Source organism: Puma concolor, chromosome C2 (genome assembly GCF_028749965.1).
Source record: "Puma concolor isolate L17-30 chromosome C2, mPumCon1.1.hap2, whole genome shotgun sequence".
In the NCBI taxonomy this organism is placed as follows: domain Eukaryota; kingdom Metazoa; phylum Chordata; class Mammalia; order Carnivora; family Felidae; genus Puma; species Puma concolor.
Genome location: NC_141675.1, coordinates 50,601,970 through 50,628,609, shown reverse-complemented (window position 1 = coordinate 50,628,609; position 26,640 = coordinate 50,601,970). Strand labels below are relative to the sequence as shown.

At 43.8% G+C, this 26,640-nt stretch overlaps 1 protein-coding gene across 5 annotated transcripts in view; it reads right to left on the bottom strand.

Moving 5' to 3' along the window:
• The window catches only part of KCNAB1 (potassium voltage-gated channel subfamily A regulatory beta subunit 1), a 415,847-nt gene that overhangs the window by 249,401 nt on the left and 139,806 nt on the right, over positions 1–26,640 (bottom strand). The window contains exon 1 of one of the 5 annotated variants that reach the window (XM_025912885.2): positions 19,526–20,524. The exons of 3 other annotated variants lie outside the window; for them this stretch is intronic. In XM_025912885.2, the coding sequence (XP_025768670.1) occupies positions 19,526–19,746 (221 nt within the window). In that variant the 5' untranslated portion in view covers positions 19,747–20,524. Of the gene's footprint in view, positions 1–19,525; positions 20,525–26,640 lie in introns of those variants that run through there. One more of the 5 variants, XM_025912883.2, reaches the window with a different exon arrangement.

The following is a 26,640-nucleotide window of genomic DNA, read 5'->3' as shown; positions in this document are numbered from 1 at the left end:
AGCAATCTCTATTACTTCCGTTATTCTCAATTCAGTTAAGCAGGTGAATCTTGTCTCCCCACTAAGGTAAAAAGCTGAGATGATCCTCAAATAGTAAGTATAGTATTCAGTATTTCTTTTGCTTCATGCAGAGACTACCAGAGTGCTATGCACATAACAGATAGGGACTAAATAAAGGTTTGTTGGCTTGAGGGAGGACAGCATGAGCAACAGACACCAGAAGCCTATACTGTAGCAATCTGTGGTGGCTGTCCACTGCCACAGTGAACCAAAGAGGCCAACACCTCTGTGGTAAAGAGCGCTGGAGCCTCCCTCAAGCCCAAAAGGCTATGTCCATGTGACACTCAAGATTAATTCCCTCCATCAAAAACTCAAACAACCCAGAATTAAAATCCAGATTTCTAGAATCACAGAAATAAGATACTCATATGATTGAATGCTTGCCTTTTACTTAAAAAAATGATTTATTGTTTGCAACTCCGTACAGTGCCAGAGAGAGTTAGGTAAAGCAGGGAGAAAGTAAACAGCTAGCATTCCTGAAGGAATGTTTGTGTTCCAGCTTTGAAATTTGAAGGAGGGGGGCTGGTAAGTATTTTTGTTTTTCTTCTTTGAAAGGGAAACACAAGGAAAATAAGGACTGGATCTCTAACTCAAAGTGAAAAATAGCTTTTAGTAAAAATCTGAAAGCAAATGCTAGTAAATCCTCAGGATATATGTACATTCCAATTTTTTCATGTTGACACACAGTATCTCCTAAATTGTAAAGTTCCATCAATTGAAAATGTACCATCCATTTAATAGTAGCTGTTCAGAGCAAAGAAACATGACCAGAATAACTCCTGGTATTGATCATAAGACATTTCCTAATGTGAACATGATAGAATTAAAATGTTGAACTATTAAGATCAGTGTTGTTCTGGGCCTTTTGCTTAATCTTCTTTACAGCCTGGAAGGCAGATATTGTCACCGTCTACATTTACTGATGAAAAGGTAACCCAGCATCAAAGACAGTGTAAGTGGCGGAGTTGGATTCAAAAAGGCTAACCATCGTAGCAAATAGGCCCAGATTAGCAGTTCTGCAGGTAAGACCTTCATTGTTAGCATCATAGGCTTGTCTACAAGATATCTGACCATTTCCCACCACTTCCATCCCTGTCTCCCCAGTTCAAGCCACCTTCTCCTGACTGCAGCATCTGATTGGCCCCTTGACTTGTGCTTGTCCCCCTCCAGTGAGCAATTCTTACAAAGCCCACACAGATCTTGTCACTCCTCAACTCAAGATCCTAAAATGGCTCCATCCCACTCAGAATTAAACCGAAGTCCTCATCACGGCCCACAAGGCTCTCCCAATCTGGCTCTGGGCTGCTACTCTCCCTCCCTGGCTCATTCCAAGCTCATTGGACTCATAACTGTTTTTGGATGCAGCAAGGACACTCAGGGCCTTTGAACTTGCTGTTTCCTCTCTCTGGATTGATTTTCCTCCAGATGCTCAGAAGGCTCACTCTCTCATCTTCTTCCAGCCTACAGTGCAAAGTTATCAAAAAACATCCCTGTCCATCCTCTTTAAATAGCCCCCTCGGGGCGCCTGGGTGGCACAGTCGGTTAAGCGTCCGACTTCAGCCAGGTCACGATCTCGCGGTCCGGGAGTTTGAGCCCCGCGTCAGGCTCTGGGCTGATGGCTCAGAGCCTGGAGCCTGTTTCCAATTCTGTGTCTCCCTCTCTCTCTGCCCCTCCCCCATTCATGCTCTGTTTCTCTCTGTCCCAAGAATAAATAAACGTTGAAAAAAAAAAAAAATAGCCCCCTCCAGGACTTTCTGCCCCTTGCTCTGCTTACCTTCATAGCAGGTGTCACCTCCTGATAGGCTAAATATTTTTTTTGTTTCTTCCTCTCCCTCTTCTAAAATGTAAACTATTTATTTTATTTTTTAAATTATTTTTTAAATGTTGGTTTATTTTTGAGAAAGAGAGAATACCAGTGGGAGAGGGGCAGAGAGAGGGAGACAAGGGATCTGAAGTGGGCTCTGCTCTGAAAGCAGACAGCGTTCGATGTGGGGCTTGAACTTACAAACCGTGAGATCATGACGTGAGCCACCCAGGTGCCCCTAAAATGTAAACTTTAAAAATTTTTTTTAATGTTTTTATTTTTGAGGGAGAAAGAGAGAGGCAGAGCGTGAGCAGGGGAAGGGCAGAGAGAGAGAGGGGGACACAGAATCTGAAGCAGGCTCCAGGCTCTGAGCTGTCAGCACAGAGCCCGGCGCGGGACTTGAACTCATCAACTGTGAGAAAGTGACCTGAGCCAAAGTTGGACACTTAACCGACTGAGCCACCCAGGCACCCCTAAACCATAAACTTTTTAAAGGCAAAGACTGTTTTGCTCACCTCTGATCCTCAACACCCAGAACAGCACCTGGCATCGAGTGCTCAGGAAATATTTGTTGAGTGAATCCATTCATTAGAAATCCTATCAACCTTGATAGCTAAGAATACATATATATATGAGCATAATGCTCAGCTAGGATCTATTCTCTACAACCCCTACTCCATTCTGAATAATCGTAAGATGAGAAAGATTTAAGGCCAATAGTTTAAAAATGAGACAGATCTGTCCACTAACTCCTGCTACACTGTGGTTAGAGCAGTGCGTGAGAGTTTAGTAATAATGTGGTCCATCAACAGCCTCTCCAAAACAGCGTTGCTCTGCCTTACCCCTACATCTGTACTTTCCTTGGCCTCAGTTCTCTCTCAAAGGGACAGTAACAGCACCAGGATAACTTCACAGTCCTTAATTTTCTCTTTATACACAGCTCTGTGCTACAAAACTCAGCTTCAATTTTAATAACATTCTCTCTTGTTCTAAATCAAAGTGGAGACATTTAATCATTCTTTTGAGAAATAAGTGCACCTGTGAGAGGAAGTTTTTAACCAAATAAATAATTTCTATTGTTGTGAAGGCAGAACAAAAAAGAAATGATGGGAAAATTCAAGTAAGAAGAGTTCCCTATTTCTGTAAAAATAAATTCTCTCTTAAGACAAATACATGCAGTTTCTGCATGGCTATGCCTGGGGACTCCTATCTCTGCAGCATGAAGAATTTACCCTCTTACTCATCCTTCTTTGGTTGGCTGACTTCCCATCTTGAAATGATGCCTAGATTGTCCTTCCTGCCCAACCTGTGCATCTTCCAAAATACACACAAAGCAAGTAAGAATCGCAGACCATAAGCTCAAGTGTTTGGGAAATATAGCACGTTAACGTTTTTCTATAAATTAATTTCAACGCAGGGAGCCCTTCTGCCAAACTGACAAGAAATTCTACCTTCAGATGCTATTGGCTCTCTTCTTGCCCTCTCCATGCCACTTGGGTTGTCTTAGGTCCCAGGGTCTTAACCCTCCCAAGGAACCCTCCCACCACTGCTCATCTGTCTACTTTACCCCAGAGATTACACAGTGGTTGATTATGCTCCTTCCACACAACACAGGAAGCTTCATAGATCTCAGGGGAGGTTGAGCCCCTGACTGGGGATCCAGTCTATACCACAGGGCCATTCCCTATGAGATCCTATCACGTTCTTTGCATGCTATCAGGGACCAAGGCTTATGGGGCCTCAGACTTCCGGCCGAACCTCCCATCTAGCAGAATCTCAACTTAATCTGAGAAATGCCTTTTCTCTCAAAACTGGTTCTCTTCAACTGACCGAGGCTTTTGGAAACAAAAGACACACTTTCTGCAAGTAAGGAGGCACAAGCTACTTGCTTGAACAAAGACAAAAATGCGGAGGTGCAGGGAGAAACCACATATATTAATATCTTTAAATGGTCTCACCACATCTGCCCCACTGCAACCAATACAGAAGATCCCTCCTCGTTCATGCACCTCAGAAGAAAAGGATAGATAGCTCAGTGTGGGCTGGAGGGACTGGATCTGGATTTGGAGTATCAAGTGGTCCTGCACCTAAGTCCTCAGGGAATTCAGACCCTCAGGTTGCTGCAGCCATTGAGAAAAAGCCAGAGTGACTGGATGTGCCTCCATAAGACTTAGCCAGCTCTATTTGCACACGATGTTCTGTTCAAAATCCAAGTCACTGAGGGGCTTTTGGAATTGTTATATCCCGTATTTTAATTGACCAATACATACCTGTATTATTTATCAATATAAATAATTTTCCCCTGAAGTATAGTTTGCATGGAGGTAGTGCCTCTTTACGACGTAATCCGCTTACTACCATAAGGAATCTAGGTTTATAAACCACCTTGCTTTCAATGTCCCCTTCTTTGTCAAGGATCAAGCGAGAACTCGAGAATCACCATCTGACACAGACCCACGTTCTTCGCAGAAAAACAACACAAACAAAGACTCAGGCAGTCCCTGCACGATTCTCCCTCAGGACCCTGCACACAGCTGCACTTTCGTCTTTCCTAACAACACAGTGTATGGCCAGCAGATGCTTCTCAAGGACATGTGCGTTGTTAAGGGTGAGAATAAGACAAATGTTACAAGCGTCGTGAATCCCTGTCTCAACCCTGCCATTTTTAGTCTTCTTCCCTGTAAGCCATGCGATTTGAGGTATTGCCTCATATTCTTTTCTGGTACAAGGCCAGGTGTAAGTAGATATAACAGACACGATGGGGGACAGCAAGCACAGGTCAGGCTTTTCAGCAGCCAAGGTCAAAAGCAGATAGGATTCTTTCCTTCAAAGGAAAGAAAACTCTTCATGACTGTCAAGAGGACAAGTCGGGTAGAGAACGAAGCCTGCACCAAAAGTCAAGAGAGTATATTGTAATACAATCCCCTGGAAGACTTTGAAGCTTATAAAAATGAAACCATTGTCCATTTCTCATCACCCACCCAACAAACTTCTATTGGTCACCTACAACAAGCCAGACATTGTGCTACACGGGGAATGACTAAAATATGAATATTATCATGCAAAAACAAACTTTTAAAAAAGACCTATTGCAATGCTATCACCATATGCTTTAGAGCCTCATCTATTCTTGTCCCCGTGTTATTGATATCGATAATTATGATGGATAACAATGGGTATTTTACATACATTATTTCATACAATCTTTCAAACAACCCCATAAAGGATTACCAGGTCCATCTTACAAACATTGGGGTACAGGGAAGTTAAGTAATTTGCTAGTGAAGACAAAGCTGGGTAAACAAATGTTGCAGTACCCTTGGTTACTAGGCCGTGGAACCATTTGCTACTATTATCCATGTTTTGTGTTTGTACCTTAAACACACACACACACTTTGCTGGACTAACTATTTATCCAAAAAAATCAACTGTAAAATATCTGTTTCCTCTCTGAGCTGCATGTAACTTTAGCTACTAATACCTAAAGATGCACTTATTCCCACTCAAGACAAATTTCTAATAATATGAAATACAAAAAAAAAAAAATCCACATCATCTCTCAATTTCCTGCAGCCTATGGATTCTGGGATCAGCCCTGAGCTCAAGTATACATTCCTTGTGCTACTATACTGATCTAGTCCTGTCTTTGCCCCGGTTTTCTGGATAGAGTAACAATGAAGGACACCAAGCACCTGGACCATTCCACCGCCTCATGCTAAAAAAGGGAAACAGAATCCTGCCAATGTTACAGTTTTTTTGTTCTGAGTTGCCCTTGGCATAAATACATGCTGGTCACTATACGAAAATATTGGTCAGAAGCTGTCTGAACTTAAAATTGAAAACAAAAGACTGCACAACATGTCATTAGGTTTTGTTTTTGTGCCTCAGTTGCTGTAATTGAAAAAAGGCATAATATTACTTCTACCTCCTTTCAAAGTTCTCCTCAAAGATAAAAAATAATATTAAGTTCTTTCAATTCCTTGGTTAAAATGTTTACATGAGACAATCAACAAAGATTTTAGTAACATAGAATGTTATTCAGACATTCTGATAATGATTGTATTTGTCTTTTGTTAACCCTGTCCCTAAAGCCTTTCCATCTCAAAATATCAAGTGGTCAAATGGCTAACATCCTTAGCAGCAATAACCAACAAGAAAAATCATAAACATTTTATGACTATGTCTATTGCTAAAACTAGCCGTTGCTAAAAGTCAAATACTTTGATCAATGGTATTATCATGCGATCGTATTGCCTTCTTGCTAAAAAATGAAATGGAAGCGTACTTGTTAAACTCATCACATTTGCTTCATCAGTGGTCATCAATGACCTACAACCAGGCAGAGTTCATTACTGCAATAAACATACAGACTTCAGTTGGTTTATCTTTCTTTTCTTTGGTCGACGTTAAGCAATGTTGTCAGTGTTATATTTGTGTTAGGACAATGTCTTCTCCACGTTAGAATACAGACCTTGTTGGTGGTAATTTAGGGGAGAGCAAAGACAGGTCTGGCTCCTTCCCTCCCTGCTCTCAGGGTACTACAAGTAGTGTTTGGTGTTCATTGGTGGCTCTAAATACACTGTTACATATATACAAAGGCGATGTGATGGAATTGGAAAGGTACATGGAGTTGTCCAGCCCTGTGAGGGATTATAGAGCAATACTTGTCTAGTCCCATTTTATTATTTAAGTAGGTTTCCCACCTAGCACGGAGCCCAATGTGGAAACTGAACTCACCACTTGAGATCGAGACCTGAGCTGAGATCAAGGGTTGGCTGCCCAGCCAACGGAGACACCCAGGCGCCCCTCATTCCCATTTTAGAATTACTTCCTCCACACTGCATTCTAACGGATGCCTTGCATCCAGCTCTAGAGTTCGGGGTGGTAGCACAGTCCATGACCTGCAAGGTTCCCAAAGAGGTCACTTCCTCACTCCCCTCTCACCGGAGCATTGCCTCCCTAATACCCTCCAAGAAACACTATCTGGCCGTGAGAGACTCAATTACACGCCAAAGTTGTGTTTTAACTCTTGACTCCCTATTTCTGAATTCTCAAAGCTTCCTGATTCCCAGTGAATCTTTTCTTCTAGCTCACTTTGTGCCCACTAATATTTCTCCCCCAGTTTGATACAATCTGGTACTTAATGCTTGCATTCCGAGAGAGGGTATATAGATTTGAATGATTTGGCACCAAGAGTGCTATCTTCAAAGCCCACTACTCTAGACCTTGACAGAGGAGCTGGGGGCCTTTGGAAAGGGATGGAAAGAACTGAGGAACAGCCCCCTTCCTCTATTGGTATGTGAGACAAAGATTCACAGAGGAAAACTGCATGAGATTAAAACATTTGAAAGTTTGTGTCAGAATAGGGACGCCTGGGTGGCTCAGTCAGTTAAGCATCTGACTTCGGCTCAGGTCATGATCTCACAGTCTGTGGGTTTGAACCCCACGTCGGACTCTGTGCTGACAGCTCAGAGCCTTGAGTCTGCTTCAGATTCCATGTCTCCCTCTCTTTCTACCCCTCCCCTGCTCATGCTCTCAAAAATAAATATTAAAAAAAAATTTTTTTTAATAAAATTTGTGTTAGAATATATGCAAATTTTGTAAATAAGAAGAAAACCCTTTCTGTGATTAAAATGACTGGTCAACATGATGGCTTCAAGAGAACAATAGTTAATACAAGGGTTCAGAAAAAGAATTTCACATCTCTGCAAGAAACTCCTTTCCTCCCCCACAAGGTTGTTACGACCACATTAACGAGGTAGGAACAGCAGGGGTTTTATGGAAGGTCTGTTATAGGATGTGCACAGAGCCTCACAGATGCATCATGTCAGGAAGAAAGACACGCTGCTTCAGCTCCTGCCACCCCACATGCTATAGGATGGAGTGGGATTCACATCTCACTGATTAGTTATGAAATTTGGATGCAGATATATTTAATATTTGGAGGGGGGAGAAGAGAGAAAGAAAGTGGGGGAGGAAAGGAGAGAGAGGGAGACACAGAATCTGAAGCAGGCTCCAGGCTCTGAGCTGTCAGCACAGAACCCAACGCAGGGCTTGAAGTCATGAACTGTGAGATCATGACCTGAGCCGAAGTCGGCCGCTTAACCGACTGAGCCACCCAGGTGCCTCCATCCATGGGTTTTTCTATTAATGTCCACCTCCAAATCTTCTCATTTATACTTAGATCATAAAAGAAAGGAGAAAAAAAAAAAGCAAAAAGGGGTATCTCCAGTAGCTGTTAGCTTGAGGGGCCTTACAAGCAGAACAGACTCAAGCGATAACTGCCATTACAGTCACTGCCAAGGTCAAGATAATACTGTGTCAACTTTTTCACACTGGAGCTGTATGTTGTGGCCAGGAATTTTTATTCTGATTGGAAACCTAAGCTGTAGCCATCCACAGAGAAAATCCCCAGTGCCCTGCATTTTCAGTGACCTCATTCTTCCTTTTGCGGTCTTGCCTCGCCTAAATCAGTCTTAGATGTTAGAGAAAGTGAGGAGGATGTAATACTTGATACTTTGGGTCCCTTTAACTCTCCCCTCTCTTGCATAACATAGCTCCATGGTATTACAGTAAGCTGTACATCAGCCCCTGGAAGTTGTTCATGCCCTCATTTCTGAAACCTATGAATAGGCTACCCTATGTAGTAAAGGAGACTTTGGGGATGTGATTAAGTTAAAGATTTCGAGATGGGGAGATTATCCTGGATTAGCTGGGTGGACCCAGTGTTTTCATAGGAGTCCTTGTAGGAGGGAGGCAGGCAGATCAAAGTGAGGAAAAGGAGATGTGAAGACAGAACCAGATGTGGGAAGATGTGCTTTGAAGGAGCCACAAGCTATAAAATGCAAGTGTCCTTGAGGAGCCGGAGAAGGCAAGGACATGAACTTCTACTTTGAAGCCTCCAGAAAGAGCACGGACCTCCTGACACCTTGATTTTAGACTCCTGACTTCCAGAACTGTTGGTGAAGGCACTAACTTGGTAGTTTGTTGTGGCAGCAATAGAAAAATGACTATGTTATGCAGTGTCCAGGTTTGCTTCCTAAGCATACTTGCTGTTTCCCCTTCTAAATTACCTCTCTTTCTGAAACAGGACTGTGGAAGGTCCTGCCTAAGGGAAACAATTCCTGGAATCTGATGTTCTCAGGCAAGTACACACTCACTTCTCTGGGTAAGGGGTGACCCAGGGCTTTCGTGGACTAAGATGGGAGCCTCCTGATTTCAGAAGATGGCTTTGGGAGAAACTGTATTTGGGTAAAAGTGAAACCCCAAACTTCTTCCTTGCAAATGAAAGAGAGGCCATTATTAAGAGAGAAGTTGTACATCAGACCATGAATCTCCCAACTCCCACTTTTTGTTTAAGTAGTTCATAGATCTTCTCTTAAAACTGAACAAATATGTTTTCCATCAAGACGAAAACCCTGTGAAATCAAACAAAGACTCTCTGAGCATTTCCAGTCTTTTCAGTATATGCAAAGACTCCATAATGCAGAGGTGCTTGTGAATGAGGAGGTAGGTAATAGAGTATTAGTGAGTCAAAAGGCCTGTTTTCATCAAAATGCCTCAGAGGAATTCTTTGCTGGTTCTTGAGTTGAAAGAGGAGTAGCATTCATTAAAGCCACGCTATTTACACAGTCAGTTTTTATAACCAGCTTGTTGCTGTGGTCTCAGGCCAAAGACTCTAACAACAAAAACCCAGTAACATAAAAACCAAGTTTAAAGTGGAAATTAATTTCAAAGAAATGGAAAAGAGTGTGCTTTATTAGCATATGTTCTTCAGGAAAAAGCTCGCTTTTCTTATATAAGAGCTCTGTTAAACCAGATGGGCCTTCTAGTAGATAGAAACTCATCATGGAGAACTCTGTGGTTGGAATTTCCTGCAGCTAAGTCCCTTCAGGGCCACTGTCTTGGAAGATGCTAATTACCAACACAGAAGACTTTTCTTGTTATTAATACTGGTTCTGTACAATTGCCTTGATCTTTAAACCTGGAAGATTAAAAAAAAAAACTTCCTTATAAGAGGATATCAGAAAGCAAGTGAATCCTATTATCAGCTATTAGGTTTTTCTATTTGGATACCCAACTACCACTGAAACCTATAGATTAGATATGCACTTATTTAACCCAACAGACTTCAACTGTTCTTGTAACCTTTCGAGCCAATGATCTCTTAAGAGTTGCTATGTATCAGCACAGTCACCCTCTGTGATTTTAATAAATTAGAATTTTAAAACCTATTTCTCAGGAATTTTTTCCAAAGATTAGTTCAAAGTGTTAAAAATGGTTTCTCCCCCGGGGCGCCTGGGTGGCTCAGTGGGTTGAGTGCCCGACTTCTGCTCAGGTCATGATCTCACCGCTCATGAGTTCGAGCCCCACGTTGGGCTCTGTGCTGACAGCTCAGAGCCTGGAGCTTACTTCCTATTCTGTGTCTCCCTCTCTCTCTTCTCCTAACCCACTCGCATTCTGTCTCTGTCTCTCTCAAAAATAAACAAACATTAAAAAAATATATATTTTTTAAAAACATGGTTTCCCCCCTAAAAACAGTAAGCATGGCCATAAAATGCAAACAAGGGGACAAAGCAGGTTTCTGTTATTAGGTGATCTTGCTATTCCTTACTGAGAAGTCTAGGCCTTTCCTTGGAATTGTATCCAGTTCTGGGTGGCCTAAAGAAGATGTAGACATTGTACAGGGGCTTTAAAGAAGCATCCTCATTACTGTGAGGAATCAGAAAATGAAATCTAGGAGGAAAAAACTGGAACCATCCTGAAAATTAGGAGGCTAAATGTTAGTAATGGTTTTCAAGTTCGGGAACACTTATGGATGAAGAAATTATAGCTATATCATTTTCAGTTCAACAGGGACAGGCCAAGAAGCTTCCAGAAGCTTCCAGTGCACCTTGAAAGGGGCCAAGTCAATTGCAAGAAGGAATTTTGTCATGGTCAAAAAAAAATTTTTTTTTTAGACTCTTGGATGGTCTAGCAACAGAACAGTCAGGCCAGGTGAGCAGGTGCTGGACCAGAATGGGAGGGATCTCCTGCCTCAGGCATCAATAGGAGGTTGAGATCTTCCAGCAGGCCTCTGGGTGCCTCCCCTTGCCTTACTGCTCCACCCTTGCCACCTGGCCCCTCATTCTATCTTCACTTTCCAAATTGACATGACTGTTAGGGTCCAGACCACAGACAAGAGTTCTCAAATACCCTCACTTGATGGCTTCCTTGGGAGGTTTCAGAGCTTAATGAATGATTCTAATTCTTAGAAAGAAGAGCCAATTTTTGTTTTTTTCATGACTGCTGTGAAAGGGGATTACACAATATTTCTTTAGGGGCCTTTACAAGTAGCTGCTGCACAGCACAAATTGGAAAAACAGGACAGATTTCTCATGAGGGCTGGACCAGATGGCCTGTGCGAGTGCTCTCAGAGTCCTCCCTAGTTGTCGATTCCAAGAAAAAGCATCACTGCTGGGCTTCTGTTTTGGTTTCCAATCTGAGTAACTGAAAATCAACCTGCAATGAGGATTTTTAAATGTATTTTGATTCTGACTCTCAGGAGCAGACTTTCAAAGTAATCTCTAAAAGCATGGAAGAGAGTAATGTCTGTTCAGTACTGAATGTCCCAAAGAACATTTCATACCCCAGGTTGACATGGAGCACTGTCCCATCATCTGAGCCCATGGTTTTGTAGGTCTCTGAGACACCAGTTCTGTAGAAACTGTGACACTAAGCACACTATCTTCTAGAACTGAATTTTCATCCAGTTTCAGAACATGTACAAGTAGAGAGAGCCAGGGAGCTCCTCTGGGGTCCTCACAATTCTGTAATAGATGGAGAAAGTTTCTTTGGCTCTCTTACTGCACAATAAGGCTTTGCTTCTTCTAAAGAAAAGTTTGAACTGGAAACTGTGCATTTGTATAGAAGAAAATTGCCCTTTCTAGAAGCATTTTATGTACTGTCCTTTTCGATGTTGAAAAATGGAGGGTAACCAAGAGGCTACAGTGTAGAAGCTTAAGTCAAGTAAGGAATCCTGCTCCCGCAGTCAGGACACCTGAATTTGGCCTTGACTCTCCCATCACCTCCTTGAGTAACTTTGATGAAGGAACTGGCCATTCTGTATAAAATAATAGGACTGAATTGGATGGCATCTAAAGTTCCTTCAGCACTAGCCTCCACTACAAATTTACTTATTTCTAGTGATCACATAAGATTAAAAATTCTAAGTATTGAAATGGATATTTTTAAGACTTTTGCCTTAAGTTCTTCACTCTCTATCACTGTTTATTTTCTAATTCTGAAGAGCAGGAAACTGGTGACCAAAACATTTTTTAAACATACAACAATGATTAATTGGCAACATTGAATAATTTTTTATCATAGTCTAATAATGACTACCAGAATGGCTTTGATACTCCTGTAAAGTAGGAATCAATGCTTCTGAATTCAATTCTTCTCATACCAGGGTTTTCTCTCCCAAAAGGAATGTCAAATTCAAAAACAAAAAGCCAAGAATCCTATGTTTTGATCAGATTCACTGGACCTAAATCTCATTCCATTCAATATACTTATGACAGATTATATACTTGAAGAAATGAGTTTGAAAATTCAAAGTCAAATATATGAATCTGATTTCCCTTGTGAACATAATGGGATTTCTTTCCTCCCTTCAGAACATTTCTCAAAATTACCACAAGTTCAAGTATTTGCAGAATTTTCTTTAAAGAAAGGATTTCTATAAAAGGAGTACACTTCTGAAGGGGGGCATTGCGTGGATTGGGGTTAGAGACTTCATCTGCAACAACCCAGTTGAAGATTACAGCTGGAAGATGAGCTGTTTCTGGAAACACTTTGGAAAGATTCCTTCACTTGTATGTGCCCCACACATGCACACACACAGGCGCACGCGTGCGTGCGCGCACACACACACACACACACACACTCTTCCAGAACCATGGAACTGGAACGACGTTTGCCTAACAACTTCCGGGAGGCTGCCTCCCCTCCTACCATTTTCTCACCAGCCCATGGATGCCAGACTTCTGACTGCTGTCTTGCAGAGGTGGAATAAACTCTATGAGACTGAATCAGCAACTAATTTTCAGGAAGGTTTCTCCACCTCCCCATTCTCACCATTTTGCTTTGAGGAAGAGAGGAAAGCCCATGCTATCAGTGGAAACGACAACGGTACTCTTAAAAAAAAAAAAAAAAAAAAAACTGACATTCTAAAAAACCAAGCTGCTCTCTTCTCTGGACTGAAATCAAATATTTCTATTTGAAACACAGCCACAGAGCAGGCTCTTCTCTTCCCCCCTCTTCAGCCCACCTATTTCCTCCCACTTTTCTCCATACGCATGTGCGCAAACACACACACATACACACATTCGGTGCCTTTTACGTAATCGGCTGACAAGACTGATCTTTCACTTCAATTGCTTTGATTCAAAACCTGCCCACCATTCGTGGGAGGTAAGGAATGGTGGATGACACGTGTGCTTTAATAAAGAGGCTGCGAAAGGAGAAGCATGGGAAAAGCATCTGGTCTGAGTCTTCTGTGTAGTCTCGATTCTCTGTAGGAAAAGAGGGAATGCTACGGAATTAAAGCACATTCTCTTACCTCACATTTACAACTCCGCAAATTGTTTTTGGAACAACTGCCAGGTTAATCCTTTCTTAACAGAACTTTAAGGAGACAACCTGTTCAAAAATCAGCAACCTCCATTGCTGATGTTCACCTGATGCCTCAAACAGATTCCCCTGGCCTCCGAGGTGCCATAATCTGACCCTTCTTTACCTACAAGATGCTCTCTCCCCCACCTCCCTGCACGGACCCTCTGCCCTATTCTATGATTTCTCAACCCTGCAAGTGCAGTCTTTGGGACATGCTGCCCACCTGCTGTAGCCTGTTCCCCTCCTGCTCTGTGCCCATCTTGGCGTTTCTCCTTCTTCAATGCCAAGCTTCCCTGGCTTTTCTCATGTGACCTCTCCCTGACTCCTACAGCCCCTGCTAAATGAGGTCTCTTCAAACTATAGCAACAATCCTTCTTTGTATCACTCACATATGCAGCCTTTTTGTGTACATACCTAGTCGCACCAAACTGTAAAGACTCAAGAGACAACCCTCCCACTTGGCACTTACAATAGCGTCCCACAGACATAGCCGTTCATTTTCCAAGCATTTATCAAGTAACTCTCATGTGCCAGGTGCCAGATTAGATTCCGGGGTTACAGAGATGAATAAAATCCAAAACTCAAGCTGCTCACAGACTGCTGGGGAAGACACGGATGCAAATAGATAATAGCAACAGTATGCCATCAATAATCTCCATCCCAGAAGTAAGAACCAGTTGCAGTGGGGGCACGAAAGAGCGAGTATTTAATGCTAAGTGGAGTGGAGCCGGGCAAGGTTTTATTGAGAAGGTTATGCTAGTGTTTGGTCTTGGAGAATGCATAGGAGTTTGCCTGACTGGTCAAGTGAGGTAGGAGAATTCTAGACTAGAACAGCCAGAACGGGAAATGATACAGAAGCACCAAAAAACCAAGAAGGTTCCGGGCACTGTGATGGGTCCTCTCCCAAGTAGGTACTTCTGAGAATGCATGTGGTCATCAGAGGAAAGATGAGAACAGAGTCACAACTGGGAAAAAATGATGGAAGCCACACCATGAAGGACCACAGGTGCCAGGTTAGGTACTTTGGATTTTTATTCCCTGAGCTACTGAATGGCACTGAAGGAATTTGAGGATAATGTTGTAATCTGAAGTTATCTAATGCATGCTAAAAATAAGGACAACAACCTGACTTTTTTTAAACCATTCATCCACCAAAGGACAAACTGAAATATCCAAACCATGGAATAAAAAGAAATGAACTGAGACACACAGCAATTCTGTTGGGTCTGAAGAGAATTATACCGAGTGGAAAAAAAAATCCCCAAAGATTACAAATTGTATGATTCCATTTACATAAAATGTTCTTGAAGAAAGAAAATTATGGAGCCAGATCGGAGAGCGGTGGTTGCCAAAGACTATGTAGGGATTGGGGAAGGTTATACGGATGTGGTTACAAAGGGGAAGCATGAGGGACCCTCGTGGTGATGGAATAATTCTGATTCTTCACTGTGGTGGTGGTTACACAAACTTCTACATGTGATAAAACTGCATGGACATACAAAGATACACACATACGAATACACGTATACTGGTAAAATCTGAATAAATTCTGTGGATTATGGCAATGTCAATTAATTGGTTTTGAGGTTGTGCTATAGTTATACAAGATGTTACCACTAGAGAAAACTGGATTAAGGGTACACAAAAGCTTTCCATATTTTTCTTACAAATTCCTGTGAATCTGTACTTATTTCAAAAACACTTTTAAGTGACCAAAATGGTACAAGGTGATTAACCTAAAAAACTGGGAAAAGTGGGGTGTGTGGGTGGCTCAGTCAGTTAAACATCTGACTTTGGCTCAGGTCATGATCTTGCAGCCTGTGGGTTCAAGTCCTACATTGGGCTCTGGGCTGACAGCTCAGAGCCTGGAGCCTGCTTCTGATTCTGTGTTTCCCTCTCTCTGCCCCTCCCCTGCTTGCTGTCTCTCTCTCTCTCTCTCTCTCTCTCTCTCTCTCTCTCTCAGAAATAAACATTAAAAAGCTAAACAAAACAAAACAAAAAAAAACTGGAAAAAGTAACTTCTTAAAGTGGAATTTAAAGATTATTGCTCAACAATATTGATTCTTGTAAAGGGTTCTCTTAACTTCAAAGCCTGTTTTATGTAACATTACAGCACAAAGTTTTATTGATATGGGTGTATATATTACAGGTAAGATTTTTCTCAATGAATTGAGTCCATCAATATTCAAATTGTTCTAGGACTAAAGTAACAATATCAGAATGGGGGTGGGTAGATATCAGTACAAATATGCTCAAATCTGAATGACAAAAGGCCTGAGACCATGTCAAATATTAGTAGAATCATTGTAAAAAGTTATTTTAAAAAAGACACCCAACCACCCAAATAAGCAAAACCAAAAAACAAAACAAAACAAAACAAAACAAAAAATCCAAAAAACAAATCTGATTTAACTTCTATTCTCAGTGATTTGGCTTCCTTATGATGAAAGGTACGTACGGATCTACATCGATCATGTATGGTTACAGAGCATACATCAAACTTTAACACAGTGTGATGAACTTGGAGATTTAAAAAACACACAAAACTAAAATAAAGCAACTCTCCTGCATTAACAAAGCACAAGTGTAAAAACTGTAAGAAACACAATAGTCTTATGTTGTTTACATACAGGATAGTCCCCAGAATAACAGGTGGAATCTTGTTCTCTTGGGCTAAAAGTAGCCTTTGAATAGCAGATTTTTCTAGTGGATTTTTTTTTTATCCTCAGCCTTGAAACAATAGGTAACTTTAAGCAAGCTTTTAGCACAATGGTGCTGTGAAGGTTATTGAGTATTTATTCTTGCAGAATTCAGATGCTTCACACAAGTAGAAATTAATTCTTTCTAAATCCCAAGTTCATGAGTTCCTGATTAATGAACGGTAATCATGGGCTATTATAGGAGTTGGGCTTTCGAAATTATAAGGTGAGGGCATCTGGGCAGCTCAGTCGGTTAAATCCTCTCGGTTTTGGCTGAGGTCATGATCTCACAGTTCATGGGTTCAAGTCCCACACTGGGCTCTGTGTGACAGCACACGGCCTGCTTGGGATTCTCTGTCTCCCTCTCTCTGTCCCTTCCCCACTTGTACTCTCTCTCTCAAATAAATAAGCATTAAAACATAAAAATTATAAAGCATCAGGTAAGTAAGAGGCATTCTACTCTTTTATCAGGGTTGTAACAAGTAGGTCCTCAATGTCCAGGTAGCACCTGAGGGAAGTCCCTGGGTTGGCAGATAGATGGCAGACATGGGCACATTTTCACTCATGCCCCAAGATGCAGGCGTAATTCTGGAACTGAAGCAGGGACAGTAACCTCAAGGTGAAGAAGTTAGCCCAGGCATGACCATCATCTTCCCCAAATAAAGTCTTCCTACGAATGTCTCCTAATAGATTTTATGATTTGTTTTCTTGCTTGTGGTCTGCTTCCCCGACCTGAATGTAAGCCTCAAACCTTGTCTGCTGTCTGCACCTTTGGGAGCCCAGTTCTAGTAGGGCTCCTAGTACAGAATAGATGCTCAATAAATATTTGTTGACTAAAATACCTCTTCACTCTGTAACACTGCTTTTAGATAAAAAAGAAAAGTGAGTGGTGGACACTTTTCAAATTCTAATGAAAGCTATGAGCCCTCCCCTTGGCAAAAAGATGAATGAAAAGACACTGGGTTTTTTTTTTTGTTGTTGTTGCTGTTGGTTGTTTTTTTTTTTTATTCTGTAGAATTTATAAATCCTAGCTTAAGCTATTCCTATGGAAATCATTTTCAAGGATGACAAGGTTATTGTAAACACAGTTAGCCACTTTTTTAAATTTTTGCTATTTGTTATCAATAACACATGCTATTTTAGTGACATTAAGGACAAAGAAAATGATAATTTGGCTAATAATAACATTTCTATCCCGTTTTTTTCCTTATAAAGTGCAGAGCTTGTCTCTCGCCCTCCCTCTCTCTTTCTCTCTCCAACCCTAAGTGTACATTTGGCATAATTTCAACCTCTTTCCTAAAGGCACTGGGTGGAATTTGAAGGAGAGAGGGGTTAAGTCGCTTTCACACACACAGAGAACCACCTGCCTGTCATGGGTAGGATGGGTCAGAATAAAAGGCAAGTGGAGAATCTTGTCCAGTCACCATAAGTCACAAAGGAGTCTAAGAATACTGAAAAACGCAGATGGCTAACTTTTTGTCAGAAAAGAGCTGTCCTTAGTTGCCAGGAATGGAAGGTGCCCACGTGAATCTTACTCGCACACTGAGCTTTTGTAAAGAGAGACAGTTATTATCCAACCTGAGCTGAGCTGCACATATCACCAGAAAAACCTTCCTGGATATCTCCTGCCTTCCGAGAAGCTTCGCAAAACCAAACTCTTCCAACACAATGATCCATAAGCAACTATGAAACTCTGCCACAAGAAAGGAAGGGTATTACTTTTTATTTCTTCTGGTTTACAGAAACAAAGCTCACGGTGCTGCTAGAATGCTGGCGGCCACCATTCAAGCGACCTCTGCGGTCCGCCTGATCTCCGAGAGTCCCATTCCCAGGGGCCCTGCTGATCAAGACAGCAGCTGTCTTCCCTCACAGCAGCCGGACTGCAGGCAGACCAGAGCCCTCAGGGCAGGGTTGGGTGTGTGCCACACAAGTCAGCCGCGATACAAAATGCCAATGCACTGGAGGCTGCGGTCTCCGTTAGCTAACAGTCACTGTGGGCACCCCCCCTTCCCCACCATGTAAACACTGGGAAAAACAGAGTTGCATGAAGGTAGGCTGCTAGCATCCTTCGGGGTTGGGGCAAAAAGCTTTCGCTATGGTATTTTAGTGCCTCCCCCAAGCACATGGCTTGCTTTCTTAATGGCTCAAAAATCCATCAAAACAACAGTGCTTGGTGCTTTTGCAAGGAGGAGCTCTCCAGTACCTCTACAAAGAAACTTTTTCAAGGGTAACTTTTGTAGAAATGGGTTTAAATGCCTATTGCAGAAACCCCACGTGGGAAGCCTGAGGTGTGCATTATGTTCATTGCATCAAGTTCCTTTCATCCTGAAACCTGGCTCCTAACAGAGATGAGGGATAGTTAAATGTGAGTAATTGACAAAATCGTATCTGCAAAGTAGAACAACCAAAGCCTTTGGAAGATGCCTCATTAGCTTCTCTCCTCTACCTCTGCAACCACGTTGAGACTAGAAGGACAGCAGTTTTAAAGAAATAAAGCCAGGAGGGCTCAGTGCAAGGCAGATAGCATGAGAAGGCAGGAGTCACATAATTGAATAATGAAATTTTCTACTTATCAAATTTAAGTCATTCTCTATGAAAGAGAGCATCAACTAGTACTGGGAAGGCCTCCAGCTATGGAAAATAAGCTAGAGGAAGAGGGATCTTAAAAATTTATGAGGAAACGCATATTAACACGAATGACTTTTTCTCCGTATTTCACAAGAAGGTCTCCATTTTATTCCGAGTGGTAATTTAGATTTAAATGTGTCAGTGTTCAACCTAATCTACCTTTATAGGCATTTCTTCCTGCAACAAAACTTCCTTAAGAGCTTGCACAGCATTTGCTGCCTTAGTCTTTTGAAAGCTAAATAAGAATGCAGTACTAGATGGGAAACTAATTTGAATAGTATAAGCACAGAAACTACAGGCTGCACCATAAAATAGGACCAACACATTTGCTGTTGAAAAACTACCCTGATCTCAATACCAGTTTCCAGCAGTTGTGTTAGTCTCTGCAGACTGGAATTCATTCAACTGCTAAAGGTGTTCGTAACACTTTAGAATATACAAAATGGGCTGCATTTTTTTTAAAAATACCACACACACACACACACACACACACACACACACACACAACACAACCTCTTTAGGTGTCCCCTCTCCTAAGGAGCTATTTTAGAGACACCTGAGTATTCTAAATTAAGCAACCCATCCATGGGCAAGTCACTTCTCAAAACCGATGAACTGTCCCCCAGTGCACCTGTATAGAACACAGAAACCCCGGGCAGACGGAATCTTACATCCATACCTATATTTCATGCCAGTCTGCTTTGCGGTGGACTCTTTGAGAGAAATGTGATGCTGAGGGGTGAACGTCCCCAGGCTGCGCGCGATGATAGCGACCGTGCGGAATTTGGCCCGGGCTGCGTTCACCACATTGGGGGCGGTGGAGCTCTGCTTGCTCAGAAGTCGGTCCTCACCATTCCGGCTCTTCAAATTGTGCTCTGTGCAGGCTATGGAGACTTGCATTGCTTCCCCGGGCAGCGCACGGTCCCTCTCAGAACCCCAGAACACAGGCAGTCACGAGAGGTTGAGCAGCTGGGGGGGTTTCTGCTCGTCTTTTAACCCCTCCTTGCTCCCCCTTCCTGGGGATGCCGTCAGACGAGTCCTCGCGGCAGAGGACTTCAGAGCCGGGCAAGTGGCAGGAGTGGCTGCGGTGCAGAACAGAGTCCCAGGCACCGAGAGAAGTAAACAGCCAGCCCTGAAGTTGTCACAGCAGCTGGAGCGCGGATCAGGCTCACAAATCTTCCCGGGCAGTAATCTCGGCTGATTAGACTGCCAAATCCATGCAGTCGGGAGGCTCTTGCAGACGCCTAAAGCTGAGCATTCGTGCTGACTGCCGGGGCCGGTCCACCGTGTCTGAATGCGGGCTCGCCTCTGGGCGATGGCTCAAATCCACGCAGGCATATACCGCAAGATGCGCCGCCAGCACGCTCTGGACCTCAGGCAGGATGCTCAACTGGCACGCGGAGCATCCAAGAAGCAGCTAATCGCAAGCTGGTCCCCAGGGACCGGTGGTCTCCATCCACTCAGACTGTCAGCTTCTTCCCCTCCCCGCCCCACTCCGGGAGGTCTGGGGTGGGGGGGGGAGGGGGAGTGCTCAAGACCCCTCCCCACTCATTTTCAGGCGAAAGCCTGGGTTGCTGAGCCCACACTGACAAATGTTTGCAGCTGCACAGAAGCGCAGGCTGGCCCCTTTAAAGAGCTCCTAGCCTTTGTGTGCGACAAGGCAGGGACCACTTTCACCAGACACTTGCTGTAACAGAATCTGGAGGGCAGCTCATAAAGAGGGGGGGGGGGGGTCTGCCTAGATTCAGACCAAATCTTGCTGCAGCACAACAGTTGGAAGTGGGGGAAGGCAGAGCAGGGGTGCTTCTGCCACGGAACATGCCAGTGAATTAACACGTGAATACTCTGTGACTGGCTTACTAAAACACTACTTGAAATCCCTGTTATTAGCCTTGTTAGAGTTCATTTCCCCTTCCCGCGTTATTCCTGAGGACGGTAAGTTTGAAGTTTCTTGAAAAACCACAGTGCAGACTTTTTGGAGTCAGCTAACTTGCCGTAAAAATCTATTCTGGATCTCAGAGGACCAGGGATAGGGGAAGAGGCAGCAATTCGGCACCACCCAGAAGGGGGCTACACAGGGTGAGCAGCAGGTCCACACCACCCAGAAAGTCCAGGCCAGGCGGCTGGAACTATGTCCATTGCCCACCACTCAGGGCCACTGGTGATGACAAACACTGTCCCCAAGTCAGGGGTGGGCAGCAAAACACTCCGCTCGACTTTGAATCCACGTGAGGTAGAAACATTGTGTGGTTCAGTGTCAGGTGCAAAGCAATGGCTCAAAATATGTGGTTGAACAAAACTAAGCATCAGTTGGCTGATGAATACTTTATCTCTCCGTTTGAAACGCATGGAAGCCAGACTCCTTTTATAGACGCCCTTACAATAAAATTGTGGCTTCTGCAAGATCAGTTTTCTGAACGTGGTCCCCAACAGACATTGCTGTCCAGTGAAAAGGAACAGGGCTCAAATTGACAACACTTGTGAGCACCATCTCTGTGCTAGGCAATAGAAACATGGTGGGGGGGGTGGGGGGGTTGAAGCACTGTCCTTCTCCCTCAAGGAACAGGCAATCTGTGTGGGAAGGACAAAGCATCCAGTCTTAAAGGGGCTAATTAACAAGTCAGAGGTGCATCAGTGTTCAAATGAGTGGTACAGGCACTAAATATGTTAGAGTTAAGCAGAGGAGTAATTACAGAAGGCTGGAGAAAAGTTCTTTGATTCATTCCCCACACTTCTACTGAATCTCTATCAGGTACCTGGCTCTACTTGTTGCTAAGGTACAAAGATGGCTTAGACAGAGTCTGGACTGCAAGGAGCTCATGGGTTCCCAGGCAACCTTCGTAGAGGAGCAGGATTTTGCACAGGGCATGAATCTGATTAGCAGGAGAGGAGGAAGGTGGTCTTCCAAGGGGTTGGCAAGTGTAGGGAGAATACACATTCTGGCAATGTCTGTGTGATTGGAAAAACAACAACAACAACAAACAGGTCTGACCACTTCTTGCCAAACTAAGTTATAAGAATGAATTAAAAAAATTTGTTTTTTTACTATTTATTTTTGACAGAGAGAGAGAGAGAGAGGGGCAGACCATGAGCAGGGGAGGGGCAGAGAGAAAGGGAGACACAGAATCCGAAGCAGGCTACAGGCTCCGAGCCGTCAGCACAGAGCCCGACGGGGGGCTCGAGCTCACAGACCGCGAGATCATGACCTGAGCCAAAGTCAGACGCTCAACCGACTGAACCACCCAGACACCCCAAGAATGAAGTTTTTAAGCAGAGTATGTGCTTATTTTGGATTCTAATCCAGAGATGAATCTTAACGTTTTATAACCTGCAGATAAGGTTTAAATCACATTGTGGAAGCTCAATCCTTAATCCTTCATGACTTTAAAAAATATACGACCTAACGCTCAGTGGTTGGGAAATAGCTTTCAGATGTGATGAGGGATGTGGAAAAGGACAAATGATGCCTTCTTTTTCCCTTGGCTCCAAGGAGGGAGTTCTTGATGAGCTCTGTGTTCCCTGGAATAAATAACAGTGGGCAGAGAGGAAGCAGATCATTAGAACCTTTGTGTTTTCACATGAAGCTGGCTCATCGGAGATGATCGATGTGAATCAGGAGAAGAGGAAGAAGTGGGAGGCATCAAAAGGAAGAGCTCAGAAAGAGAGGAAAACAAAGCAGCCTGGAAGGCGAGACAGAGCCTGGTGATCCCTATGGGCCCGGATGGCCAGGAGCTTGCCTGGGCACTGACGGAGGGGAAGGAGGTGTAAGAAGGTGGCCGAGGGCTGATGAAGTAGTGCCACCAAGTCCCCAGGGAGGGGGGAGGAGGGAGGGCCAGAGATCAGCACCGTTAGCCAACATAGCTAACGCAGTTCACTAACCCAAACCAGAGCAGGGGTGAGGTTAGCAGAACAAAACCTGCAAGGCCGAGTGCCTCAGAGTCCCCTTCCTACCTCTCACAGGACTGAGCCCAGGGCCTTATGCCTAGCAGGCCCTCACCATATGAATAATTGAAAGAGGGAGATAAGGAAGCAAAGGAAAGAACGCGGCAGGAAGGGAGGAAGGAAAGCATATGGGAAGATGCCAAATTCTTGGATAAACTTGATTCCTTAAAAAGAAGGAAAAAGAAAAAAAAATCCTGCACGTTCTAGCTTCACACAGCCTGCTTACTTTAAAGGAGCCAATAATTGCCCCACATTCACATCTGCACCCCTTGTGTATTGACAAGTGTCTGCCTTTAGTCCACCTCAAAGAGAATCAAAGAATGGAGACCAGAGAAGCGCTCCGGTGCAAGCTTCTTTCTTGCTACCCGCAGTGTGCCTTTTCAGATCTGACACCACACGGGCTTTGATTGCCAGCCAGCAGCTCGGTGACTTCCCCAGCTGTGCTCACCCTTCCCAGCATTAATGGAGCAGTAGGTCTCAGGGGCCAGGGAATTACATAGTTGGCTGTGAGCAGCTCATTCCTAATAAGTTTGTGCTAACAGGCCACGTGCTAATTAAGGTGGGGAAATTAGAGATGTGTCCTGTTATTGTCATACAATAGGATTTGGAGGAATTATAAACATTATTTTGGGTTCAGATAAGACCCACAGACAATGATATAAGGATAGACGTAGACATAAATGTAAATGCAGGGCGCCTGGGTGGCTCAGTTGGTCAAGGGTCCAACTTCGGCTCAGGTCATGATCTCAAGGTTCATGGGCTTGAGCCCCGCATTGGGCTCCATGCTGACAGCTCAAAGCCTGGATCCTGCTTCAGATTCTGGGTCTCCCTTTCTCTCTGCCCCTCCCCTACTTGCTGTATCTCTCTGTTTTAAAAATAAATTAAAAATTTTTTTAAACTCTTAAATTAAAAAAAAAATAGATGCAAATGTGAGATCTATTGTTATGGGTTGAATTGGGTCCCTCCACCAAGTTCATATGACGAAGTCCTAACTCTCAGTAAGTACCTCAGAATATGAATGTATTGGAGACACAGTCCTTAAAGAGGTAATTAAAGTAAAATGAGGTCATTAAGGCAGGCCCGAATCCAATATGACTTATGTCTTTATAAGAGGAGATTCAGACACATACACAGATGGAAGGAAGCCTCTGAAGACACACGGAGAAGACAGCCATCTGCAACCCAAAGAAAGAGGCCACAGAAGAAACTAACCCTGTTGATACCCTGGTCTTGAACTTCTAGCCTCCAGAATCAAGAAAATATAAATTTCTATTGTTTCAGTCCACTAATCTACCCTATTTTGTTTGTTGGAGGCGGGGCGGGAATTCAGAGAGAGAGAGAGAGAGAGGGAGGGAGAGTGAGCACTCATGCAGGGGAGGGGCAGAAGGAGACAGAGAAAATCTTAAGCAGGCTGCACGCCCAGGCCCAGCAGGGCTTGATCCCATAACCAATGGTGAGATTGTGAGCTAAGCTGAAATCAAGAGTCGGACGCGAGGTGCCTGGGTGGCTCAGTCATTAAGCAACCGACTCTTGATTTGGGCTCAGGTCATGAACTCACCACAGTCATGATCTCAGTTTATGAGGCCCAGCCCTGCCTGGGGAGCCCACTTGGATTCTCTGTCTCTTCTCTCTCTGCCCCTCCCCCTGCTCACACACATGCTCTCTTCCTGAAAATTAATAAATGTATTTCAAGAAAAGAAAGAGTTAGACATTTAACTCACTTAACTGATGGAGCCACCCAGGTGCACCCCATCTATAGTAACTTGTTATAGCAGCCCTCACAAACCAGTGCAGATATTAGATATTGTATGATTTTAATTTTTAAAAAAAAATGTTTATTTTGAGACAGAGAGAGCAGGGAAGGGGTGGAGAGAGAAGGAGAGAAAGAGAATCCCAAGCAGGCTCCCCACTGTCAGCCCAGAGCCCGATGCAGGGCTTGATCCTATGAACTGTCAGATCATGACATGAGACTAAACCAAGAGTAGAATGCTTAACTGACTGAGCCACCCAGGTGCCCCCATGTTTTTAATTCTTATAACTGGTCAAGATAAATGACCGGAGCACTCTAAAGAAGATGCTCCTGAAAGTCATAATTAGACGACAGGGATATTATTGTGCCACTCCGTATGTCCTGAGCCAATGTTACAAATGTGCTACAAAGAAGACCTCCAAATAGAACTCTGTTCCTTTGTTCCTTTCCACAAAGTTGTAAAGCCTCTACATGGTAACTCTTGATACAAGAGGTGGTGCTTTTTAAGGCATTTCTAGCACTTTCCCCTGTTCTTAATCATCTCCTATTCTGCCAATTTTCCCTTTCAAGGGCTCGCTTTATACTGGGCATGTGTAATCAGCACCCCCAGATGTGTCACGAGGTGGTAGAGAGAGGCCTGCAGGCAAAGACCCAGATTCCAAACCCAGCTCTGTCACTCTGCCTCTGACCCCGGGTGTCATCATAGCTCTCTGTGCCTCTGTTCTCTCATCTGACATGTGAGAGGGCCCATATAGATTCCACAGGGTGCTTTCACAGAGAGCTGTGGAGGTTACAAGATCACAGGGAGCCAAATTATCACTTACTCTGAGATTTCACCTGTCTCAGCCGGTCTTGATTCAGTACCCGATATTCGGAATTCTTGGGCGTTAATGTCAAAGGGTCATTGAGTCATGACAGAGCTGGTTAGGAACAGGCCATAGGCTACTTAACCTGCACCCTAGCGTCTCATGATCAGCAAAGAGTCTTCGTGGCCACATGGGAGGACTCGAGAGTGTGGGTCAGCTAGAGCTGGGGGTGAATCCCAGCTCTGCCCTGCCCGTTCCTCGCGTGCCACTGAGCAGGCTGCTCCACCTCCCTGCACCTCAGAATCTTCACCAAAAGAATGGTGCAAGGACATGCCTCTTTGGGTAATTACAGAAATTGCACAAAGTAGGCACTTGATAACTGCTAGGTACCATCTCGATTTACTAGAAGCAAGGGCTGTTGGGAAGTCCTTTATTAAGCCAGCTCACCAGGAGACCCCGGCAATTACTAACACCGGTAAGACTTACACTACGCCTCCTATAGCCTAGGAGTTCTTACCAACACTGTGTATTAACTCATTTAATTAGCACGTAATGCCATGGGGAGGTAATAGGTTTTCAACACCACTCTATAGATGAGGAAAATGAGACACAGAGAAGTTAAATGACCTGCCCAAGGTGACACAGGCAGGAAGCTGCACAGCTGGGGTTTACTCAGGGTAGCCTGGCTCCAGAGACTTGGTTCTCAACGCTGTGCATACTGCTTCTCCCTGAAAGAGCCTCCTTGTGAGAAGGGCCTTAAATAGTGCCATTTTATGGGGGCGCCTGGGTGGCTCAGTCGGTTACGTCTGACTCTTGGTTTCAGCTCAGGTCACGATCTCACAGTTTCATGAATTTGAGTCCCGTGTCAGGCTCTGTGCTGTCAGCGTGGAGCCTGCTTACGATTCTCTCTCTGTCCTTCCCCACTCATGCAGTCTCTCTCTCAAAAATAAACTGACAGGGGCGCCTGGGTGGCGCAGTCGGTTAAGCGTCCGATTTCAGCCAGGTCACGATCTCGCAGTCCGTGAGTTCGAGCCCCGCGTCAGGCTCTGGGCTGATGGCTCAGAGCCTGGAGCCTGTTTCCGATTCTGTGTCTCCCTCTCTCTGCCCCTCCCCCGTTCATGTTCTGTCTCTCTCTGTCCCAAAAATAAATAAACGTTGAAAAATAAACTGACAAACAATAAATAAATAGTGCCATTTTATGAATTTTTAAAGGCTTTATTCTTACTATGAGTGAGGGGCAAAATTCAATATCAAAATTCTGAACATTTTGGAAAAATCAAATCATCCATAGCTTGG